Source organism: Mus pahari, chromosome 7, assembly GCF_900095145.1.
Source record: "Mus pahari chromosome 7, PAHARI_EIJ_v1.1, whole genome shotgun sequence".
Classification (NCBI taxonomy): Eukaryota; Metazoa; Chordata; class Mammalia; order Rodentia; family Muridae; genus Mus; species Mus pahari.
The window spans coordinates 71,363,772-71,387,320 of record NC_034596.1 but is presented as its reverse complement, the minus strand read 5'-3'; the positions used below and the strand labels follow the sequence as shown (position 1 = coordinate 71,387,320).

The window sequence follows — 23,549 nt, the reverse complement described above, 5'->3', positions numbered from 1 at the left end:
ATCCCAGCAACCACATGGTGGCTCACAACCATCTGTAACAAGATCTGACGCCCTCTTCTGGAGTGTCTGAAGACAGCTACAGTGTACTTAAATATAATAAATAAAAAAATCTAAAAAAAAAAAAGAATCATGAAAAAAAAAAAAAGAAGTGGGGGGAGGGGGGAGGAAGAGAAGAGAGGATGAAGAAGGATGAGGAAGGAGGGAAAACCATTTTAAGTGGCTGTACAGAACATTCTGCAGATTAATTGTTGCACTTCCATGCACAGGGCTGGAGATGTAGCTCAGTGCTAGAACATTTGAGTAGCACACGCTCAATTTGTAGCAGCTCAAACAACAAACGGAAAACACGGAGGGAAAGAGTGAGCTTGTGTGTGCAGCGGTGACCTGAGTCCTTCAACAGCAACAGTCCCACCTATGCAGTGAGGGGCGCTGAAAGCACAGGCCGTGCTATAGTATCCTGTCCTCCTGCCAGTGGGGACCAGGGAGACCCGAGGACAGCCTGCCAGAGCATGCACTTTGCTGTCCTACACTTTACTGAACACTGGTTTGATTTTGAAGTACAGGGGTCTTCATGGAGAAGACTGGAAGGCAGCCCGACTTGTACACATTGTCTCGGGCTTTGGGTCACTTTCCAAGAGGTGTTTGACTACATCCATCCCACTGTATCTTACGGACTCCCCATTCCTCTGTGTTTCTGTTGTTGATTTGGGGTTCCCAGGACCAAGCCTGACTTTTTGAGGACACACTCTGGAAGAGGCTCCATTAGGGCATTTCTAGCTTATTCCAGAAACTGCTGGAGCCACATGAATGCTCTCATGACACTGAACCTTCCACAATGAACTAACTACACCCTCCAAAGAAGAGTCGCAATTAACCATGAAGCCTGTCATTGAGAAGGAGGGAGAAGCTTTGAGAAGGCCTAGGGGTCAAGCGAGTGGGTCGATCTTTCAAATTGCATTGCTGGCGTACCTCGAATGAGCATCCTGGCATTTCTCTTCGATTATGCCAGCAATGGAGGGGCAGGAAGCTTTGAGTCTGCCAATGACCTCCTGCAGCTTCTCCCAGCTCCGTTCCCCGTTCTCAGCTTCATCCTGAAGGGCCTGAAGACACAGAAAAAGGCAAAAGCAGGCGGTTGGGCCATCCCAGCCTGGAAGGTAACAACTTCTGGCCCTTGATGCTGCCCATCAATGACACAAACATGCAGACCTTACAGGACAGTGACACACAACCAAGAACGGGAGGAAGGTGACTGGCGAGATACTCCTTCCTCAAGCAGAACTCAGAAGTTGCCAAACATACAACACTTGTCCATGCACACAATTTCATAAACCATGAAATGAAATACGCAGAAGATTCAGGATACACTTCAAACTTCCCATGGCTCCTGTGACTAACTTTAAAACCCCAAGCCGTGACTCCGATATCTCCAGTTAAAGCACTGCCTTTTGTTCTCTGCCAAACAGTACAAGCGCACCTGCGTTCATTCATTATAGCACTTGCTTCAGCCTTTAACTTTTACCCACAATACCTTTGGCCACACTGGTTAACTTACCTCAAGGTTCTGCACCTGGCAGGCCAAGGCCTGCAATGATAAGGCCGCAGGCTTGCTGTGCTCCATAGAATATGTGAGTTGGGTTGTCCTCATGGTGGCCTCATCATAGAGCTTGTCACAGGCCTTCCACTCCTGTAGCACTGACTGCACAGAGGCTCTGAGCTGGTGGACCTTCGGGAAAGCGGAAACCCTGACTTAGCGTTCTAAGACAGTCTCTCATTTTACTTCCTCTCCAGGAGTCTATTATTGTATCCAATTTAGGTATTTCAACTTCAAAGTACGGGAGATCTTCACTAACATCCTGAAGGTGCGAAGGCTAGGCTAAGGAGCATACAGATCTCAAAGAAAGCTGTTTTAACACGGACTAGTGGGGAAGAGCCCCAAGATCATGAGGCTCATGACAGATGCAGGGCAAGATACCAGGCAAGAATGAGACTCTGAGTACTGGGTTCAATCACTCTGCCTGCCTTCTGGCTTTGGGCAACTTATTTAACTCTGTCAACTAGTTTCTTCATTCACAAAGCAAACAAATTAACAAAACAGGCAAAACACACACACACACACACACACACACACACACACACACACCAATAGGGTTTGTGAAAAACCTCTACAATTGTCAAGTACTGTAAGTGTAAGATGCCAAGATAATGCCTGGGTTTAAGTGACTTCCGCAAAGCCATCACAAGCTGGAGAGCAGCACGCAATGCACTCCTGCTGGGCATGCATGAAGGGCAGGCATATTTTACCCACTGGCACATTTTGGTGACATGAGTTGAGCATTTTGCTACTTAGTGAGAACAGCTACGAGTGGCTGTAATCCCAACACTTGGAAGGCTGACGCAGGAGAGCATATGCTGAGGCCTATGCTACATGCTGAATTCCGCACCACGAGATGGCCTACCAGGTAAAAGTGCTTGCATGCAATTCAGGCAGGCATGGGACATGAAATCCTCCTGACTCAGCCCCCTCCCACCCCCCTGAGTGCTGGGATCATAGGTATGCACCACCACACCCGGCTTTGATCCCAAAAGACACCAAAAGAGGGGAAAGAGAAGGAATTCACTAAGGGAGCCTGAACAGAGTAGAAGGGAGAGGCAGGAAGCTACGTAAATGTGAGAACCGGGCTCAGGTAGAGCTTTAGTGACTGAGCACTGTGATAGCATTGGTCACTGCTAAGGTAGCAGAGGGTCAGTTTGTGTTCTCATTCCTATTTGCTAGACCAGAAACCAGGCTTGAGGGAGGGGGTGACCTGCCTGTGGGCAGAGATGGGAAAGTGTGACAATCATTGCTGCCAGGCAGTGGCTGCTGGAATCACAACTGTGTGTTTTCAGCTTCTCTTAGTGTGGGTTCTGGGGCTCAAACTTGGGTCCTCATGTTTGTCCCTCACCAACTGAGCTAGCTCCCCAGCCTACCTCCTGCATTTTCAAAACTGACACTTTACTGAGATAAAATTCACACCTCATATAATTTACCTATTTAAAGATTAAAATCTTACAATTTTAGAACGAATTCTTTACTCCAAAAAGGAACGTCATATCCATTTAGAAGTCACATCTACTCTTCCAGCTACAGATTCTGTCTCCAAAGGTTTGCTTGTACTAAATATTTCATATAAATGGATTCAAACATGAGTTTGTTTGTTTGTTTGTTTTTTGAGTACTGGCTTCTACTTATCAGGTTTTAAAGTCCATTGATACAGAATACATTACTGCTTTAGACAGCTGAATAATACCCCACAATAGAGATACACCTATTACATGTTACTAAGACACCCACAGTTGGATGGACAACAGGTTGTTACCATTTCGGGGTTATCACGGTTAGACAGCTATAAGCTTTCACCACCCAGGAGAATGGCAAGCTTTCACCACTCAGGAGAATAGCAAGTCATGTCACGTCCATGTTTAACCTCAAGGAGCTGCCATGCACCTTTCTGATGCAGCTGCACTTTAGCCCCCACCGGCAGCATATGGCTATACCCTTGCTGTAACACTGCCTGTCTTTAATGCCACCATCTTCATGGGTATGAATGGCACTTCACTGTGGTTTTGATTTTTATTCCCCTGATAGCTGTTGACGTGCTTATTGGCCATTCACGCCATCTTCTGTCGAGAGACGTCCATTCAAACAGCCTCCCTGTTTTCTCATCCAATTCCTGCTCTGTAACCCGTTATACTGTATATAGAAGCCCCTCCGCAAAGACACAGCTTGGATTCCACTGCCTTCAATCCCCCCCCCACACACACACACACTCTGGTGGTAAGTCTCTTAAACAAGCAAGGTTAACAGATGAGTGTGTGAGCCCCTCCCCGTCTCTCCCATCCTGTAGTCTTTGCACATCTCTGCTATGTTCTCCAGAAGAACAAAGTGCTCAGTTCTGATGAAGCTAAGCTCTCTCTGTCCCCTCCCCTGGCTGCTTACACTTCTAGTGTCCTCTCTAGGAAGACAGGTATGAACATTAATGTGGCCTTTCTTAATGGTCTGTAGTTTTAACTCTTACGTTTATGTCTGACTCATTTCAGGTTAGATTTTGGACGTGGAGTTAGCGAGCATCAATCTTTTTCATGTTAATATCCGGGTGACCCAGTGTCGTACCGTGAAAAAAAAAGTCCCTCCTTTTCCCTGTGAATTATCGTGCTATCTTTGTTGAAAATACAACTGAAAATTTAATTCACTTTTGGACCCTTCCATTTATTTGTGTGTCTCTCTTATGATCTTGTTATCTGCATCAACTTAATTTAATCCCCATTTTATACTTTTATTACATCATATACTCATTACATCACTCTTATCTGTTCACGTGCATTTTCTGCATGGCTTGAGCTCCTTGAGGCTCTGGTTCCATCATTGTCTGCTTTCTCTGGCTCCTGGTCCTGAGCAGAGTAACTTAAACAGACATGATTGACAAATGACTGATGGAGCTCATCTGTTATTTCCCCCGAGTCAGGTGAGGCTGCAGGCTGCCTAGGGATTTCAATCACACAGCTTGTACTCATTCCCCACTAGGAACACGAGGTTGAAGGCAGATTTCAGAGACATAGTGAACTCCCAGTGAGGATGCTGGAGGAAACGCAGCAACACATTATCACTGGCTAACCATCAGAGCATCCTCCCTGGGTGGGAAGTAAATGCCTTTGGCATGTCTCGGCTCTCTCTCCCAGTGCACTCCTTTTGGGGGCATCCTGCACACTCTTCCTCCTCTGTCTCTCTTTCTGCCTCTGGGGTTCCCCCAATGCTGACCCCGCTCCCAGCTCCCAGCTCCCGAGGGTATGTACTACAGATCCCCCACTCCCTGCTGCATCTCCCACAGGCTCGGGGGGCTCTTTCCTAACTGCTGCTGTAGTGCTGACCTGGAAACAATGCCAGATGCTCTGCTGCTCTGAGAGGAGGAGACATTTATGCCTGCCTGAGTATGTTAGATAAAACAAAGATAGCCAAGCGGTTTTCCTGCCTGCTGGGGCCACAGATTTGCCTTCAGTCATTTAGGTCATAAAATGAGACTTGAAATAACTCCTTTTCACTTCAGGATGCTTCCCAGCAGCTCTCTGACTTTTTAAAGCGGGGTAAATCTCCGTGATAAAAGAACAGTCACAACAACAAATGGAAGGCTTTATGAGGAGAAACCGCAGACTGAGGGATGCCTGGTACCTGGCTGGTCACATTATTCTTCTTTTGAAACAGCTCATCAATTCCAGACACCATGTCTTCTAACAATGGCATGTCTCCCCCATCCATTGTCAGGGAGCTTTGTCTCAACTCATCCAGAGCTTTAGATTTCATGGCGAGCTGATTTTCTATATCCTAGACAGACAAGACAAAAAAACAAATTTATAATACTACAGAACAATTAGTAAACAGGAGTTTATTCTTGAACATGTGTCCTTGAACACCAACTGGAAGCTGGTGTATTTTTCTGTAAAATATATAAAGATTGCCATTGTAGCATACAGTTACACCGAGCACCACAGTAACAGCATTTTAACCACAGCTTACTTTTTATAACTATGGAGAATTGTTGTCTCCTTCAAACTTCTAATAATCACTCATAGAGGCTCATTTACCTAGAGTTCTAAAAGTACTTACTTATCAGGAAGTTGTCATATTTCCTCTACAGTGAAAGGAAAAATTTTTAAAAGGACTACTTAACTATTAGAAATACCAACACACACACACACACACACACACACACACACCAAACCAAAAAATGATAGTGTATAGATAAGCTTGGCGTTACTAGAACATGATCCCACCCACACAGCCTTCTGTTGTCCTTCTTCGACTAACGTGGACTGGGCCCAGGGGTCCTGCAGCACTCCTCCCCACCCCCACCCCGCCACACTGGGGCCTTCCAGCACTTCCCAAGCATGCCAGCTCCCACCTCACAGTAAGCATCTTCCTTTAAATTCCGACCTGCAGCACAAAACATGAACTGAAATGAAGAGACTTGCTGATTACATAGATCCATCAGAAGCCAACCTGCTTGTCTGCGGAAAAACCGTTTCATACTGTTTAAATATTTCAGTCTCAAGGCTGGAGAGACGGCTCTGATGTCAAGAGCATCTATCTACTGCTCCTGCCAAGGACCCCAGTTCAATTCTCCGCACCCAGGTGGAATGGCTCAAGGCCGCCTGTAACTCCAGCTCCGGGGGCATCTGCTGCCAATGGTCGCCTCTGCAACTAGCATTCATCCAACCACAGACACAGATACCACAGTCACACATAATTAAAAAGCATAAAATAAATCTTAAAAAAAGTCCCAGTTCCTCTGAAATGATTATGGCTCACATCTGTTAACTATGCTTGCTTACAGTAGAACATCAAACTTCCTTAGGCTTCCCCATTTCAGGCAACTACACATTTCTTTGGTAATTGTCCTTGCTTTTAGTGTTTATAACTGTTATATTACAATACCAAGTATTTCTACATCAGATAGTCTGGTCTGTCTGCCTGTCTGTGGATAGAAACCAAGGCTACCCAAGTAGAGGATTTATTGTCGAGTTACAGCTTGGCTGTGAGACTATAGGGCAGGTAGCTAAAATGAACCCATGTCGAGCTTGTTTGGAGGGTCGGACCACCAGAAGGCAACATGCTACTAAGATTAGAGAGTGTGTGGAAGACTTGCTTAGCTTAGGCCTATGCTTAACTCTATGCAGCTTCCCGCAGCCAAATGCCAAGGTAAATCGGAGAGTGAGAGCTGGGACCGGAAGTGGCCTCAAGGAAGCCCCTCCTCCTTGCTGTTGTTTTTACTTTTCGACCAAGTGCTGTCTGAAAACTCAGGGGAACAGGATTTTGACCCCCACTAGCCCTAGCAGTGGCTAGTGTGATGCTTTCGCACAGAAGCAGTACGTGTGCCCTCTGCAGCCATGATGACGGGTGTATGACCAACTCTGGCCCTGCTTATCAGTATGGGTCCACACATTGGCAAGAGTTTCAAGGACTGCGTGACCTGGGCAACGAGTAACACCTTACACCCAAGTGTGACTTAGACCAGCTCCAAGGGACACGTGGTCCTTCTAGAACACTGTACATAACAGGTGGCAGAAAATTATCTCCTTCAGGCAAAGTGCAGGATGCAACACTAAGAACAATGGAAATGCCTGAGTAATGCCGCCAATGCTGTGCAAATAAAAACAAACGAACAAACAAACAAAAAAACACGCAGTTGGGAAAGCTTGGAAGCAGAAGTCCCTAAAAATATTTCTGCTCCTTAGGAGTAATTTTCAAATCTCATAAAAAGGGACAATGACCGAGAAAGAGTCTTCTGTCTATGATCGAAAGGTACCGCTTTACTATTATTTAAAACCCAGGATATTTGGTTAGTTTATATGAGAAGTTAAGTGCAGTCATGCACCACACGCATACTGGTAATCCCGTACTCCCCGGGTGTGTAGTAGGCGACTCCATTCTAGGTTTGTATAGGTACAGTCTGATACAGGGTTCACCTAACCATAAACCTCTCAGACGCAGCCTTGTTACGTCATGGGTGGGCGTCAAGAGTTACGTCACATGGTGGGCGGGATGCTGTCTGCCCCTCCTCACCTGGCAGTCCAGTAGCAGCTTCTCCATGGAGACCGCACTTTCGGGTTTTTGTAGCATCTTCAGCCTTTCTTCTTGTGCCTCCAACCAGCTGTTCAAATTCTGTATTTTGTTTTCATTCTCAGTGATACTTTCCAAAAGTTGTTCCAAATGTTGTATCTATATGTGATGGATTAAAAAAAAAAATGTTACAACGAAAAATTTCTTACTTTCACCTCTCTTCTTAAAAATGTGTGACAGTTTGAGCGAGAATGTCCCCTATGGGCAGGAGCATTTGAATGCTTGGTCCCCAGCTGATGGTGCTGTTTTGGGAGATTTGGAAGGGATAGTCTTGCTGGAGGAAGTGTGTTACTGGGAATAGTCTGACTCTACTTCTAGTTTGCTCTCTCTGCTTTTAGCTGTTAAAGATGTGGTCAGCTTTCAGCTTTCTGCTCAGACCACCACGCCTTCCTGTCATGCCAGACTCTTGGCTCTCTGGAACAACAAGCCCAAATAAATTCTTCCTTCTATTTGTTGGTTTGGACATGGTATTTTATCATGCAACAGAAAAGTAACTAATACAGAATGTAAATAGCATTATGCGGGTCTTTAATATTTATTTGTTTGTTTGATTTTACTTGCTACGGTATCTGTATCCTTTTGAAATGAAAAGATAACTTGGGGCTGGAGAGAAGATGGCTCAGCAGTTAAGAGCACTGGCTGTTCTTCCAGAGATTCTGAGTTCAATACCCAGCAACCACATGATGGCTCATAGCCATCTATGATGGGATCTGATGCCCTTTTCTGACATGTATAGAGCACTCATATACATAAAATAAATAAATCTTAAAAAAAAAAAAAGATGGCTTCTTCTGAAAGTTTTAATATTTTACATAACATTCCTTTTGGAATAAAGATTTGTAAGTCAAGAAATAAGCGGGGCTGGTGTAATGGCTCAGCGGGTAAGAACACTGACTGCTCTTCCAAAGGTCCTGAGTTCAAATCCCAGAAACCACATGGTGGCTTACAACCACCCATAATGAGATTTGACGCCCTCTTCTGGTGCTGTCTGAAGACAGCTACAGTATACTTGTATATAACAATAAATAAAGCTTTGGGCTGGAGCGAGCAGGGTTGACAAGAGCGAGCAGGGTTGACCAGAGTGAGCAGAGGTCCTAAAATTTCAATTCCCAACAACCACACGAAGGCTCACAAACACCTATACAGCTACAGTGTACTCACATACATAAAATAAATAAATAAATAAATAATTCTTTAAAAAAGAAATAAGCTTTAAATGTTTATTAAAAACAAAAATTCTTTTTAGAAGGACTATCTATCCATTTTAAATAACTGCCCACGAACTGGACTGTAGCCGGGCGTGGTGGCGCACGCCTTTAATCCTAGCACTTGGGAGGCAGAGGCGAATTTCTGAGTTCTAGGTCAGCCTGGTCTACAGAGCAGCCAGGACTATATAGAGAAACCCTGTCTCGAAAAACCAAAAAAAAAAAAAAAGAACTGGACTGTATGGTTAAAGGAGCCAATGAAATTTTGTATTCTTCAAATGTTCTCAATGTTTTCCAAAGAAATTTTAAGTCATTCCACCATTAGATGTGTATGAATGTGGTAGCTTCTGATTTTATTTTACTAAAACATTTCTAACTTACTAACTATATGCTCCATAGTATTTATTTGGATATCTGAGGATAAAAATCAACATATTTACATCTATTAAAACTAGAATTTCTAAAATTGAGAAATATCCTGTTCAAGTTGTCTGTCCATTTATGTATTTTAAAATTTAAATATGAATCTCCAGTAAATGAATACCTTTGTGTGCATTTTTTTAATACAGGAAAGAGATAAGATGTTTGTCACTATCACTATTAAATACTTTTTATCACGAATTCATCTTCTTCATGTTTCAAGAGCCGTGGAGTAGAAAGCTTCTGTATGTATTTCTTCTGTTCTGTCTTCTCAAAGTGAAATTGCTTTGTCTTTTTGGACATGTTTCCACAGGAAATGCCAAGATCTCTGACCTTTAAGTAGCCTGATATAGTCCTTTTCACTAGCCTAACTCAATTTCCCAAAGAAATCCCAACAAAAATATAAGTACTTATATTATCTGTTGTGTGCACCCATAGAAAATGCTAAGACATAAGATTTTCCAAAGGAGCTGTAATTGGGACGATTAGCAGGTTTACAACTCAGAATCAGTGGGGGCTGGGGGGCTGGTGGTGTGGAGGGGAAACTGGGAATGGGGACAACATTTGAAATGTAAATAAATAAAATAACCAAGAAAAGAAAATTAAAAGAAAAGACTGTGAATCAGCTTTTTGAATAGCTTTTAAGAGTTTTTAGCAAGGGGCATATTGCAAGGATGAAATCATGCATCCAGGTGTAAAACCATGCATCCAGGTGTAAAACCATGTATCTAAGTGCAAAGGCATGCATCTAAGTGCAAAGGCATGCATCCAGGCGCAAGACCACGTACCCAAGTGCAACACCACCCACCCAAGTGTGACTACAGGACTCACCTTTCTATTCAAGGTTCCATGCACTCGCTGCCACTGGCGGTTCATCTCCCCCAGGTGCTCTGCAAATGCCGTTCTTTCGTAGCGCTTGCTTTCTACGTCACAGGTGCTTAGCTGAAGCAGTGACTGGTTAACAAAGTCAACTATCCACTGCTTGTAGTCCATTTCCATCCTGAACTCCTAAAACACACAAACAAGTGAAAGTTTAAACCCCACCACCAGGATGGAAGCCCATCACACGAGCTGGATCTTTCCTAATGGCTGGACTCTAGGGGCCACCAAGCGCCTATCCATTAATCCCACCGTCAGGTGTACCTTCCAGTCTCCCACCTTCCATGGGACAGGGTGGCTGTTTTCTCTGTGAGAAGGCTCTCTGAGGAAATGACACATTCTTAGTGAAAGCATGACTCACTTCCCTATGGGCTCACTGAGAACTCCGAGGAAACCACATGATGGTACCTGCTGTCTGTGAAGGGCCAGCAGGACCCTGGTCTGACAAAGGGCTCCTGTGAGATTCTGAGTCATGTGAGGATAGAAAATAGGAGATAAGGGTCTTTCACAAAACTTATGGCACCTGTGGGAACCTGGCCAACTTAGGTAGCTCTTCTGTCCTGTGGAGACAGAGGCCTCTTAGGGCAATCTGGATGACTTTAGGTTTTACCATGGTCCTAAACCTGCTAGGGGTAATGATGTTTCTATCGAGCCAGTCACCTGCTGGGTTTTACCCACGGAAGTTGTAGGACTGCTAATGGAGACATCCAGGAGGAACCAAGTGGAATGTTCTAGTAACTGTAGCTGAGGCAGACATTTTAAAGATGCTACCAGGCACTCAAGATAGGATCAGGCCAAAAATCAGGCCAGGCATGGTGGCATACACCTTTAATCTCAGTCCTTAGGAGACGGAAACAGACAGATCTATATGAGTTTGAGGCCAGCCTGGCTTACATAAGCAAGCTCCAGGCCAGAACTATATAGTGAGGCCCAGCCTTGCAAAGGAAAAAAAGAATATCAGAGTCTTCTGCTGCAGTCATCCTTGGTCATGAAGCCATTATCTTCTGCCTACAAGGCTCTAGCTCCATCAGTCTGCAAGCTCTCTGAAGGTCAAGCCCAGGCTCCTCATGTACCTGCCTACCACATAATATATGTTTGTGTCGTGTTACATGCTAATGAAATGTACTCGAAATGCATAACTAGTGTAGAAGCAAATCAACTTTTTTTCTCCCTCAAGGACATTTACCAATAACCACTGCAGGCCAACCATTGGCCTATCTTGTTCCAGGTGAGAGTCCCGGGCAAGGAAAGGAGACAGGCAAGTACTGAATGGGGATAGTTGCCTAGGAACCAGAGAGTCTCAGAGACACCAAGTTTGGCATAGTCGCCTAATCCAGCAGGGAGACCTGGGGTGGAAGAGTCATGGAAGACATGCCTGGGCTGTCCCTTGAAAGGTGGCTCAGAGGGTGTGTAAAGCAGGCACTGCAGACGGACAGTGCAGTGTGCACACTGCCTGTGGTAGAAGAGCACCAGAAGCAAGGGTGGGACCAAACTGGGCTCAGTGTTGAAGTGGCGAGTGATAGGACATCAGGGAGGCTCAACCCAGCCCGAGGCCATTAAAGGCCTGGGCTGTCCACTCTAGAATAAGTGCCATGCCCTCCCCTTCCTATGTCCTTCCAGTCCATTTCTCTTGATTATATGACACATGTCTCTTGGTTCAGCTTTTCCCCCTCTAAATGATGTGCTTCTGTATCCAGTGAAAAGACTTCAGCCCTGTACTGGCTAGCTGTGTGTCAACTTGACACAGCTGGAGTTATCACAGAGAAAGGAGCATCAGTTGTGGAAATGCCCCCATGAGATCCAGCTGTGGGGCATTTCCTCAATTAGTGATCAAGGGGGAGAGGCTCCTTGTGGGTGGGACCATCTCTGGGCTGGTAGTCTTGGATTCTATAAGAAAGCAGGCTGAGCAAGCCAGGGGAAGCAAGCCAGTAAAGAAAATCCCTCCATGGCTTCTGCATCAGCTCCTGCTTTCTGACCTGCTTGAGTTCCAGTCCTGACTTCCTTTGGTGATAAACAGCAATGTGGAAAATGTAAGCAGAATAAACCCTTTCCTCCCCAACTGTTTCTTGGTCATGATGTTTGTGCAGGAATAGAAACCCTAAGACAGGTTCCTTCTGTGTAATTACCTTGAGCTTCTGCAGAAGATGTTTCACCTGAGATGAAGAACTCTGCGAGAGCTCGGCATCCTCGCCCACCGCCTGAGGCTCCACGGCGTTCATCCAGCTGATCATCTCGGAGATTGCTTCTCGGGACGGCAATTTCTCCATCTGAAGCTGCAAGGACAGGATGATTTCCACTTAATTATCATCGGCAGTTAACCGGCTGAATCAGGGCATCACTGGGGATGCTACCTGCTTTGATAAAAAGGTCTTGCTACATGATTAGGCAGGTCAGCCACAAAAACAAACCCAGTATTAAAGCTGCAAATAAGTGACCTCCAAACGATGATAATGACCTTCATATAAGCCAACTCAGTGGCATAGAGACAACTGAGAAATAAAGTAATTAAGCTTGATTTCTCTCTTAAGAAAGATCTCGCTGGAGGAGAGGCTAGTAATTAAGACCTTTATTCAGTGGTGTGTGTGTGTGTGTGTGTGTGTGTGTATGTGTGTTGGGCTGGCTCAGAAGTGTCAAAGAAAACTATTGAGTTAGAAAAAATAATTTTAAAAGAGTTGTGAACTCACAAGTATATGCTAAGTTAACACTGGGTCTTTAAGCCCTTACTTGGTGAAGTTTCTCTTGGATGTCTGGAAGCTGAGTTATGAGCACTGTCCACTTCTGTTCAAATTGTGCTAAAGAGGCTCTCAGTGTGGCTGTGTCTGCCTCTTTCAGGTGGAGAAGTTGGTTCCCAGTACTCATGACTGCGGACTTCAGGGAGGACCTCTCATCGACTTCCTTGGAAAATTTCTAGAGGAAACAGTTCCTAAGATTAGATACTTTCAAACCTTAAGGATAGTCAGAATTACTGTCTAGATGACAAAGCTAAAGATAGTAAATACGTCTACACACGCACAAACACACACACACACACACACACACACACACACACACGCCCTTTGCCTACACAGTGTCAGATTCCTCTCCAGGCATCACATAGACCCTGGGGAACAAAACCCATGGGATCCCTGGCTCCTTTTTTTTTTTTTTTTTTTTTTTAAAAAGTATTTATTATTATATATAAGTACACTGTAGTTGACTTCAGATGCACCAGAAGAGGGCATCAGGTCTCAGTAAGGATGGTTATGAGCCACAATGTGGTTGCGGGGATTTGAACCAAGGACCTTCAGAAGAGCAGTCAGTGCTCTTACCTGCTGAGCCATCTCACCAGCCCCTCCCTGGCTCCTTTTAACTGAGAGGATTCATATTTTTAACAATACACAAGCCTGGCCTGGAGAGATGACTCAGTAATGAAAAGGACTTAGTACTTTTACAGAGGACCGCGGTTCAGTTCCCCCCACACACATGGTGGCTAGCAACCATTTGATTTGTAATTCCAGTTCCAGGGGATTTGATGCCTTCTTCTGACTTCCAAGGTACCAGGCATACATGTGGTACACATACATACATGCAGGGAAAACATGCATACAGATAAAATAAAGTCAGAGAAGCCATACTCAATGATCATTTTTTTTTTCAAGAAACTGTAGAATCTAGTATAGTCTATATTAAATGAATTACTTAGAAAAATTTCAAAGAAAATATTTGAAGTCTTTCCTATGTATAGGTTTGAAGTGCACTGAAAAAAAAAATATCTATGTCAAACTGAGTAACCATAGCTATAAAACAGAAGAGAGTAAAGACCAAGGGAAAATATTTCATTTATATCTAGCAAAATTAATATGGATGCTATGTATAACTCTCTGGGCTAGGTGTTGGACCCCAGTGCCTACACACTTGTTAGGCGAGCGTTTCATCACTGAGCTACATCTCTGACCAATAAGCTCACTTGTTACGAAAGAAAAGCTTCTGCCCCCTGCAATCAAAATAGTAAAACCAAAACATGAGCAGAGAATTCTCAAAAGAGCTTAAAATCACCCATCTGTTAACCCCATGAAATAATACTCCTATAAGGCAGTTCGCGGTTTGGCTGTTTTCTTTTTTAACTAGTAACAAAATAAGCCCATATCTGAGCAAGCTTTACATTCACATATGTACTGCAGACGTCATCAACAGTACAAGCAAGGAGCTTTAAGGACACATCTGCTACTTGCCTGCGCATTACCCCTTACCCTTACAAATGGAAGCAGGGACTTTCAGAGAAAACTCCGATTCTTTTATCCTTGATAATTTATTTTTGACCAGCAGTATGAACAACTTACAAAAAATCTGTCTATGTTGCTTCTGATTGTATTCAGGTCCTGGGACACGTTGAGGGATTGTTCTTTCCAGTAATTCAACGTTTGCTGAGAAGACTCCAGCCACTGGGTTAGCTCGTCTGAATCTCTGCTGTAACTGATGGGAGGAAAGCGGGAGCGGAAATCAGAGACTCACCCTGAGGACGACACACACCAGTGCGCGTTGCTTTTATTTTAGTGTTTATGAAATAAATGACAGCACACTGCCATTGGCCGAATGCTACTGTATTATCTTATGTGATGGAAACAGCCATCAGGCTATTGTTCAGAAATTCCAGGCATTTGTAAGTTCTCTATCATGTCTACACCATGCCCCAAGCCCAGTGGTTTTACCATTTTCTAGAACTCTCTCCATTAGGGATAATCAAGAAGGAAGAGGCATTTTAAAAGTACAAGACATTTTTTTTTAAGATTTATTTATTATTATATCTAAGTACACTGTAGCTAGCTGTCTTCAGATGCACCAGAAGAGGGCGTCAGATCTCAATATGGATGGTTGTGAGCCACCATGTGGTTGCTGGGATTTGAACTCAGGACCTTCGGAAGAGTAGTCGGTGCTCTTAACCACTGAGCCATCTCTCCAGGCCCCACAAGGCATTCTTATTATAGCTATACTGAAGTCTACCCGTCAACTGTGGCAGAGATCACCTTGGTCATCAGTGTTCTCCAGTTATGTGTTTACAGTGAAAATAAAGCTAGCATTTATACATGGGGCTAACAGCACACTGACTGCCATTGGCTGCATGCTGCCATACCATCATATGTGATGGAGACAGTTAACAGAACACCATTCTCCTTGAAGCTTGCTTAGCTCTTACAGTTTCTGAGAGGCAGGGACAAAACTGAGGATTAAACATTCTCTGTTTTCTCCCTTATGCTCTGATGGTTTAAGATGACTCTACATGCACACAACGCGTGAATCCTCTGAAGAGTCAAAAGACTTTCTCAAACCACCCTACTCTATGTAGCCCTGGCTGCCCTAAAACACACTCTGTAGACCAGGCTGGACTCGAACTCAGAAATCCACCTGCCTCTGCCTCCTAAACACTGGGATTAAAGGTGTGCGCCACCACCACCCAGACTTTTAAAACGTTTTAAATCATTGGAAGCAAGTGAGAGATAACATCCCAACATGAAAGTATCCCAGGAGTTACATCTATCCACTTCCTTATGCTTGTAGACATGTGCAAAGGTCCCAGAAGACTGCTGGCATATGATGCCGAGCCTCGTGAGCCAGGATCAGAGAGAACACCACAGTGTGGTGTGCGGGACCACGCACAACCTTGAGTTGACTGCAGGCTCTCCCTGTGAAGCCGATCGGTCTCTAAGGCCGTGTACCTGAGAAGGTGCTTAAGAAGGGTTTGCAGTCGGTGGAGTTCCTGGTCGATTCTCTTGTTGAGGGACAGCCACTGCTCTTCCAGCTTCGCGATCTGGCCCTCCGGCTCAGGACAGCTCACAGATGCCGCCAGCTGTTTGCCTTCATTCAAGGTTTGGTAAAGCCGGGCGTGCTTCCCATCAATGTTTCTCTTTATTTGCTAAAAAAGTCACAGAAGGAATTATTTTAAGTAAAATGTGTCTCTCTAGTCTTTCTCCTTTTCATTTCTTTTTAATAAGACAGGTTCTTATTATATAGTCTAAGCAGATCTGAAGACCCATCATATAGCCCAAACTTGTAATACACCTTCCTCAGCCTTCCAAATACTGAGATTACAGGCTGGCTTCAAACACCTGGACTAAGGGGTCCTCTGGTTCAACCTCTCCACAGTGGGGCCATTGGCATAGTTTACCATTCCTTGTTTCGGGCAGCTTTGATTTGACATGCAGATTATTTTTTCTAATTTGTTTAGATCTTTGATAATAATAATAATAATAAAATCATAACAATAATTACTATGCGTATGGTTATTTTGATTGCATAAATATCTGTGCTGCACACACATGCTTGGTGCTAGAAGAGGGCGCTGGATCCCCTGGAACTGGAGTGACAGCTGGTTGTGAGCTGCCATGTGGGTGCTGGAAATCAAACCCAGGTTGTCAGGGAGAGCATCCGGTGCTCTTAACCACCGAGCCATCTTTCTAGTCGACACAAAAATTATTTTGAAAATCGGGAAATTTTAGACATAAACTTCTTTAAGTACAGAAATCAGGATTTCCAGTGCCTGTGGAAACACCGGGAGATGCCCCCCATCAAGGGTCTATGTTCTCGTGCGCACGGCCCTCCTGTCCCACCCACCTCCGCCCCACTCCCAGCTGCTGAGTCTCACAGACTGATACCTAGATATGAGAGGAAGAAATCTGAAGATAATTATCCATTATCCACAAGACAGAGACCCGGCAGAGAACTCATTTGTAGACGCCTCTGAATATTAAGGAATAAGAGGGAGAAAATAACTTTCGAATAAATTAAAACAGCGCATTATTAGGCCGACTTCACACACACATCAAATGAAATCCTTCAAAACTGCAAATACAATGACCCCCTGACGAGAACTCTGCCTAACGGCAATTATCTCTACAGCTCGGTTCAGCTAATGCCGCTTACCTGGTGGCTCTTTAAAAGTACATTATTATCAAAATAGAACTTTTGCTATTTTTCAATTAAGCCTTCTTGAAAACTTACCAGCTTTTTTTTTTCCTTCTTTTACTTCTAGGTCTCTTCTTCCCCCACCCACCCACAATTCCATCCCTCCCCTGGCTGAACCTACAGCTAGGATAACATGTCCAAAGCCAATTATAAAATGAGTTGTCTTTTTTTTTTTAAAGATTTATTTATTATATGTAAATACACTGTAGTTGTCTTCAGACACTCCAGAAGGAGTCAGATCTCATTACGGATGGTTGTGAGCCACCATGTGGTTGCTGGGACTTGAACTCAGGACCTACGGAAGAGCAGTCAGAGCTCTCAACCGCTGAGCCATCTCTCCAGCCCGAGTTGTCATTTTCTAAACCTTAAGGATTAGCTGCTTTACCATTATACCACCTCTGGGAAGGGAGCTCTTTTGTGCTATGTTGTTTTTTTTTTTTAATGTGTATATGTATACATACCACATATATATCTTAAGTTAATGTATATCACCTATTCCTTCAGAGAAGGGGGATAAGGACTCATCATTACAGGCTGACCTTGATCTTATGATCTCCTGCTTCTACTTCCCAAGTGCTAAGACCACAAGCATGCAATACCATGCCCAGTTGATGTGGTACTAGAATAAAACCCTGGGTAGGTAGGCTCCATGACTGGCAGGCAATGAACTAGACCAACTGAGCTACATCCCCCAGTTCCCTCTGAGGAGTTCTGATGCTGTCATTCTAGAGAGAAAAGAGACTACATGCTGGTCAGTGGGAGCTTTTTGGTTCCAAACAGCAGCATCTGAATATGAGTTTGTTCCAGTACAGAGGCTACACAACTAATGTCTGCATTCCACGGCCTAGACTCCCAACCAAGGACACCTTATTGGTTGGACCCACATAAGGACAACACACTGGTTAGACACACACAAACCTCTGTGACTCTAAGGGATTATGAAGAGCCCAAAGAAGAATACAGCGAAATGGGCTTTGAGAGATATAGTATGAAGAATTTGTTCAGAAGTCTTAGAAAAATTGTTTCTTTGAAAAAAACTTTCAAGGATGGGAGAGGAAACTCATTTGTAGTGCACACATGGGGGCTTGAGTTTGGATCCCCAATATCCATGCAAAAGTAGGTGTGGGAGGGGTTGGATAGATGGCTCAGTGGTTGAAAACACTGGCTGCTATTCCAGAAGACCCAGGTTCGATTCCCAGTACCCACATGGCAGCTCACAACTGTCTGTAAGTCCAGTTCCAGGGGATCTGACACCCTCACACAGACATGCAGTCAAATGGCCAATGCACATACAATAAAAATGAATACATCTTTAAAAAAAGAAAAAAGGAGGTGTGGGAAGATGCACCTGTAGCTCTAGCATTGGAGCAGTGGAGAAAGGAAGATGGCTGAGGCTCACAGGCCAGCTGGCCTAGCTGAAATGGTCAGGACTACAGGATCCAAATTTAAGGGTCTTTCAGGCATAGTGGTATGCACGTTTTATAAAAATGTATTTTATGTATATGAACGTGTTGTCTCTCTGTCTGTCTGTGTCCCATGTACATAGCTAATGCCTGCAGAGGCCAGAAGAGGGCATCGGATTCCCACTTGAGTTACAGAGGGCTGCAAGCTGGGAATCTAACCTGGGTTCTCTGCAAGAGCAGCCAGTGCTTTTAACTGCTGAATCATATCTTCAGCCCTGAGTAATATACACCTTTAATCCCAAAATTTAGGATGCAGAGGCAGGTGGATCTCTGAGTGCGAAGCTAGCCTGGTTTACATAGTGAGCTCCAGGTTAGCCAGGAGTACACAGTGAGACTCATCTTAAAACAAGGTATAGGACACAACAGAGGAAGGCGACATTCTACTCTAGTACACACAATCTGTGTACACACATGTCTGTCTGTCTGTCTGTCTGTCTGTCTGTCTCTCTCTCTCTCTCCCTGTCTCTTTCCCTCTCCCCTCCCACTCCATACACAAATTAAAGGTTTCAACTTTACTAGAATAATCCTCACATTTGAGAGGAACAGTCAGGGGTATGTGACATTGGCTAGTGTTAGACTGTTTCCCGTTTTTGTTGTTTGCTTTTTGAGACAAACACTCATGCTTTAGCCCAAGCTGAGATCAAGCTTACAGAGATCCTCCTGCCTCAGCCTCTTAAGTGCTGGGCTTGTAGACATGTTAGATTGTTTCTTGAGATACTGTGGCTTACTTTTCAACTGTATTCATCTAGGTGTTTGGATAGCACATCCCGTAACTTTAAGTGCCACATCACCCCAAAGATTCCAGATCTATCTAACTATGGGTCTATAGGAAGTAGAAATACAGTGTTCAACCCCAAGAAAATGTCATTCTCTTAACCAGGCTTGTCATAAGCCAAGAACCACGGTACCTGGTAAAATGAAATCCTTTCCAGCAATCTCTCCTCTGTCTCTTCCACCAAACTCACGGAGGGCAGTGAAGAGATGAGAGCTTCCAGGTCCTTCTCAAGCGACGCATAATTATCATCAAACTCTTCCCATTTCTAGAGAGAAAACAGCGGGGACGAATTCCATGTAATGACGATCATAAAGGCAAAGACAAACACTGGGATCAGAAGAAACCGAAACACGGATGCCACATGGATGCTGGGTGCACCTGGAGGTTATATACATAGTATCGGGAAGAGCTCAGTCTCTAGAGGGGTATAATCCCACTGTTTTTGAAAGGTGCCAAGGTGCCGTGTGTGTGTGTGTGTGTGTGTGTGTGTGTGTGTGTGTGTATGTGCACATGAACGTTTTAATCCTGTCTCCTCATATTTCCATGGTAGCCCACTGGCTAGAATTCCTAAGCACTAAAGAACCGAGTTATTGATATTAAAAACTGTCTTTTAGAAAAATAACCTTAGTAATTCTCCTTCCAAATAACAGCCATGTGAATTACAGAGCACTCACTGGGCGAGTAAAACCTTTTAAAATCACCATTACTATAAAACCAATTTGTGGTGGTTTGAATATGCTTGGCCCAGGGAGTGGCTCTATTTGGGAGGTATGGCCTTCGTGGAGGAAGTATGTCACTGTGGGCACGAGCTTTAAGACCCTCGTTCTAGTTGCCTGGAAGCCAGTCTTCTCCTGTTTGTCTTCGAAACAAGATATTGAACTCTCTTCTCCTCCTGCACCATCTGGATGCTCCCACTTTGATGATAATGGACTGAACCTCTGAACCTGTAAGCCAACCCCAGTAAATGTCCTTTATAAGAGTTGCCTTGGTCATGGTGTCTGTTCACAGCAGTAAAACCCAAACTAAGACACAATATGACAATGTAACTAGAAAATAAATATTGTCATCAAGAAATAACGCTGTATTCATAATATAAAGTTGAACATGTCCTTTTTAAGATGTCCTTTATGGGCTAACATCCATGGTAAATTGTTTAGGGAGTTAAGGGGAAAGCTTTCAAGCTGAACAGAATGTTTCTTTGAGCTGAGGCAGGACTGTCACAGAAGCATTTTCTGACAGTGTCCTCAGTATCCCCAATGGCTCTTGAAGGAACCGAGACTGTGACCCATGAACTGCTTCATCCAAACCATCTCATCTCGGCTCTCTCATGCTTTCAATGCTACCCACTCACAGACAGACCTACACCCACTGTTAGGTTTGACAAGTCCCAGCTGACCTTGCATGAAGTGGGGGAGGAGTCCATGCTAGAGCTGGGTTCATCTTTCTCAACTGTGATGTTCATACTCAGCTAAGGCTCTGATGCCCGACACCTGCAGCCCGTGAAACCAGGCAGTCCAGCCAAGAGGTGACGCAATGTGCAATGTGCGTACCTGGAGCATGCTCTGAAGCTGTGCACCACGCAGGCAGGCCTCTTCCTCCAGGGCGCTCACTTCTGCCACTTGCTCTGCTCCAAATCCCTCTCCCTTTTGTAACGAAGGTGGAAACATTGTTGCCGAATAGGTTTGAATCAACAACATGTCAGCAACAAGCTTCTGGAAAAATCTCTGTGACATGGAAAAGCTTTTTAGTATTTATTGTTGAATTAGGGAAGTTATAAAAGCCAAATATTTTAACTCTTCACCCTAGTTCTTTTGACCAGCCTCCCTCTGGTACGGGAGAGGGTATGTGTATGTGTGTGAACCTAAGGCCTCAGGCATACTAGGCAAGGGCTCTATAGCTAAGACATACCCCTGTCTTTTTACTTGATATTTTCATGCAGGGTCTTGTTAAGTGGTTTAGGCAGGCCTCAGACTTGTGTTTCTCTTGCCTCAATTTCTCAAAGCAGATGGTGTTACAGACCTATGCTACCAAGCCTGACTTAATTTTGTTTTTTAATCCCTATCTCAGGAGAACATATATAGAATTATATGCATATATATAATATACATAGACTCAAATATATATATATACATAGACTCAAATGTATAAGCAAATAACGTGAAAATTAAAGTGGTCTTAGTCTGTGAAAAACAGATGGAATTTTAACAATTTATAAAGAAATATTATCCTTAAGTAGTATTTCCACCAAATAATCTATTTTAAGTATTAGTATTAGTAAACTTCCGTTTCTGCTGTGATCTAATTTAATTATTTCGAGTTTTAGGATGTTAGGAGGTGGCTAATAAATCTGAAGACAGGGGGCTTCAAACAACATTCCGTGTGTAAACCTGTGCAGCCCACAGTTGACAGACAGGGTCCTCATTCTCAGTTCCCACCGAGACTCAACAAAGTGGCCAAGTGGGTGGGGTCTGCTGAGCGGCAGATTGGGCATCTTTGAGACTGGGAGGTCGTATGTCCCATGGTGTCTGCATTTACCCAGCTGGTCACTGTAGCTGTTTGGATGGGCCCCTTTATTGTGTGAATCCATTCTTCCACTCCCAGAAATGAACAAACACATAGAAGACTTGTCAAAGCATCAGACAGGGCGGCCCAGCACAACAGCACATCCAACCCCTGATCCATGTGGCAGGGGTGGGTATGAATATAGCCCAACACAAAATTCTAAGCTTACTTAAAACATATGACGGGGGGAGGTGTTGCTCTATTGCCTGCTTCTTGAGTGAATTTTGCCAATGACAACGTCACCACAAAAGGTTGGACACCACTGTGAGAGTGTTTCCACTTCTAATCCTCTAACTCTTCTTAGACTAAGGTCTACTTACCAAAGATCTTGGCCAAAACCGGGACTATGCTGTGTGTGTCTGTGTGCGTGCATGCATGCATTCGTGCGTGCGTGCGTGCGTGCGTGTGTGTGTGTGTGTGTGTGTGTGTGTGTATGTGTAAAACAAGTGCTTACAATGGAGTTCCGGCTGGCCTGGAATTTGTTAGATCAGGCTGCCTTTCAACAGAGATCTTCCTGCCTCTACCTCCTGAGTGCTGAGATTGCAAGTGTACACCACCGTGCTAGGCTGATGTGGAAAATGGGAATAGCAATTAAAGCATTAGACGGTAAACCCTCCTTTTGATTCCTGTCCTCAGGAATGCCTTTCCTAAGCTCCCTAAGTCAGTCTCTCTCACATTGCATGCCCTCAGAGGATGAATACACATTCAGTTATAGATTTGCTTGAAGACTTACTGGTGAAATGACTGTCTTCTCAATTGAAAGAAAGCTCCACAGGCGTCAGAAAGAATCTGCTTTCACCCACCACCCTACTCCTAGACGTTCCCAGGGTGGCTGCTCCACAGTAAGATTCTGAAGGGGACTGTAAATAGCAGAATGTCCCACTCTTCATCAAAGGGGTCACTGGGGAATTTCTCATCTTCGGGGACAACTGGAAGTAAGGGTTTTGAAGGGGCTGTCACCTTGTGATCTTGTAACTGGACCTGCAAAGCAGCTCTGCTCTTGGTGTGTTGTAAAGGGTCAGTGGCCAGCTTTTCTTTTCCAATACTGACTAGCTCCGCCATGCCTTGAAGCAAGGTCTGCAGGCTCTTGGAGAGGAAGGGGCTGCTGAGTTCTAAGTGTCTGACTCTCAGGATTCCCCACATACCGTCAAGAACATCCTGAAAGGGAGAGAGCAGATGCCAGCCAGGAAAATAAGTCAGACAGAGGACACACCTAGATTCTAGGAAGAAGACCCAAGCCCTCATGCCCACACACATACCTCCAACTTGTAAACGTCCTGGAGTAAACCGTGAGGGAAACGGAGCCTCTCCCCTTCGTCTCTCAGTTTGGCGACTTGCCTCTCGGAGTTCTGCAGCTCTGCAGTATGCATATCTACTTTCTAAGGGAGAAGCCAGACAAGAGAGAAAAGCCCTCAAGGAGTCAGGAAGCACACGGCGTGGGTAAAACAGAATCGAACACGGAAGTGCCATGGGAGAGCAGAAACAAACCAAGGTGACAACTTCAACTCCTACGGAAAATTTCCCAGAAGTGCCAGGGTTGAATTTGTTCCCAGCACATTCTAATCCATACTGAACAAGGTATATGTGTCTTAGACCAGGGGATTCGTGGTCTCTTATCAGCTCCTCAGCAATTCTTTTTTTTTCTTTTTTTTTTT

General features: G+C 44.3%; 1 protein-coding gene across 9 annotated transcripts in view; it reads right to left on the bottom strand.

Annotated features, from left to right (window-relative positions):
- The window catches only part of Syne2 (spectrin repeat containing nuclear envelope protein 2), a 304,126-nt gene that overhangs the window by 61,079 nt on the left and 219,498 nt on the right, over positions 1–23,549 (bottom strand). For 8 of the 9 annotated variants that reach the window (XM_029540662.1, XM_029540656.1, XM_021202357.2 and 5 more), the window contains exons 75-87: positions 23,154–23,273; positions 22,855–23,052; positions 20,883–21,056; positions 19,466–19,597; positions 15,849–16,045; positions 14,475–14,607; positions 12,880–13,062; positions 12,282–12,428; positions 10,108–10,284; positions 7,595–7,750; positions 5,204–5,356; positions 1,553–1,723; positions 970–1,100 (exon numbers count right to left, since the gene is read on the bottom strand). In XM_029540662.1, the coding sequence (XP_029396522.1) occupies positions 970–1,100; positions 1,553–1,723; positions 5,204–5,356; positions 7,595–7,750; positions 10,108–10,284; positions 12,282–12,428; positions 12,880–13,062; positions 14,475–14,607; positions 15,849–16,045; positions 19,466–19,597; positions 20,883–21,056; positions 22,855–23,052; positions 23,154–23,273 (2,072 nt within the window). The other variant, XM_029540663.1, reaches the window with a different exon arrangement.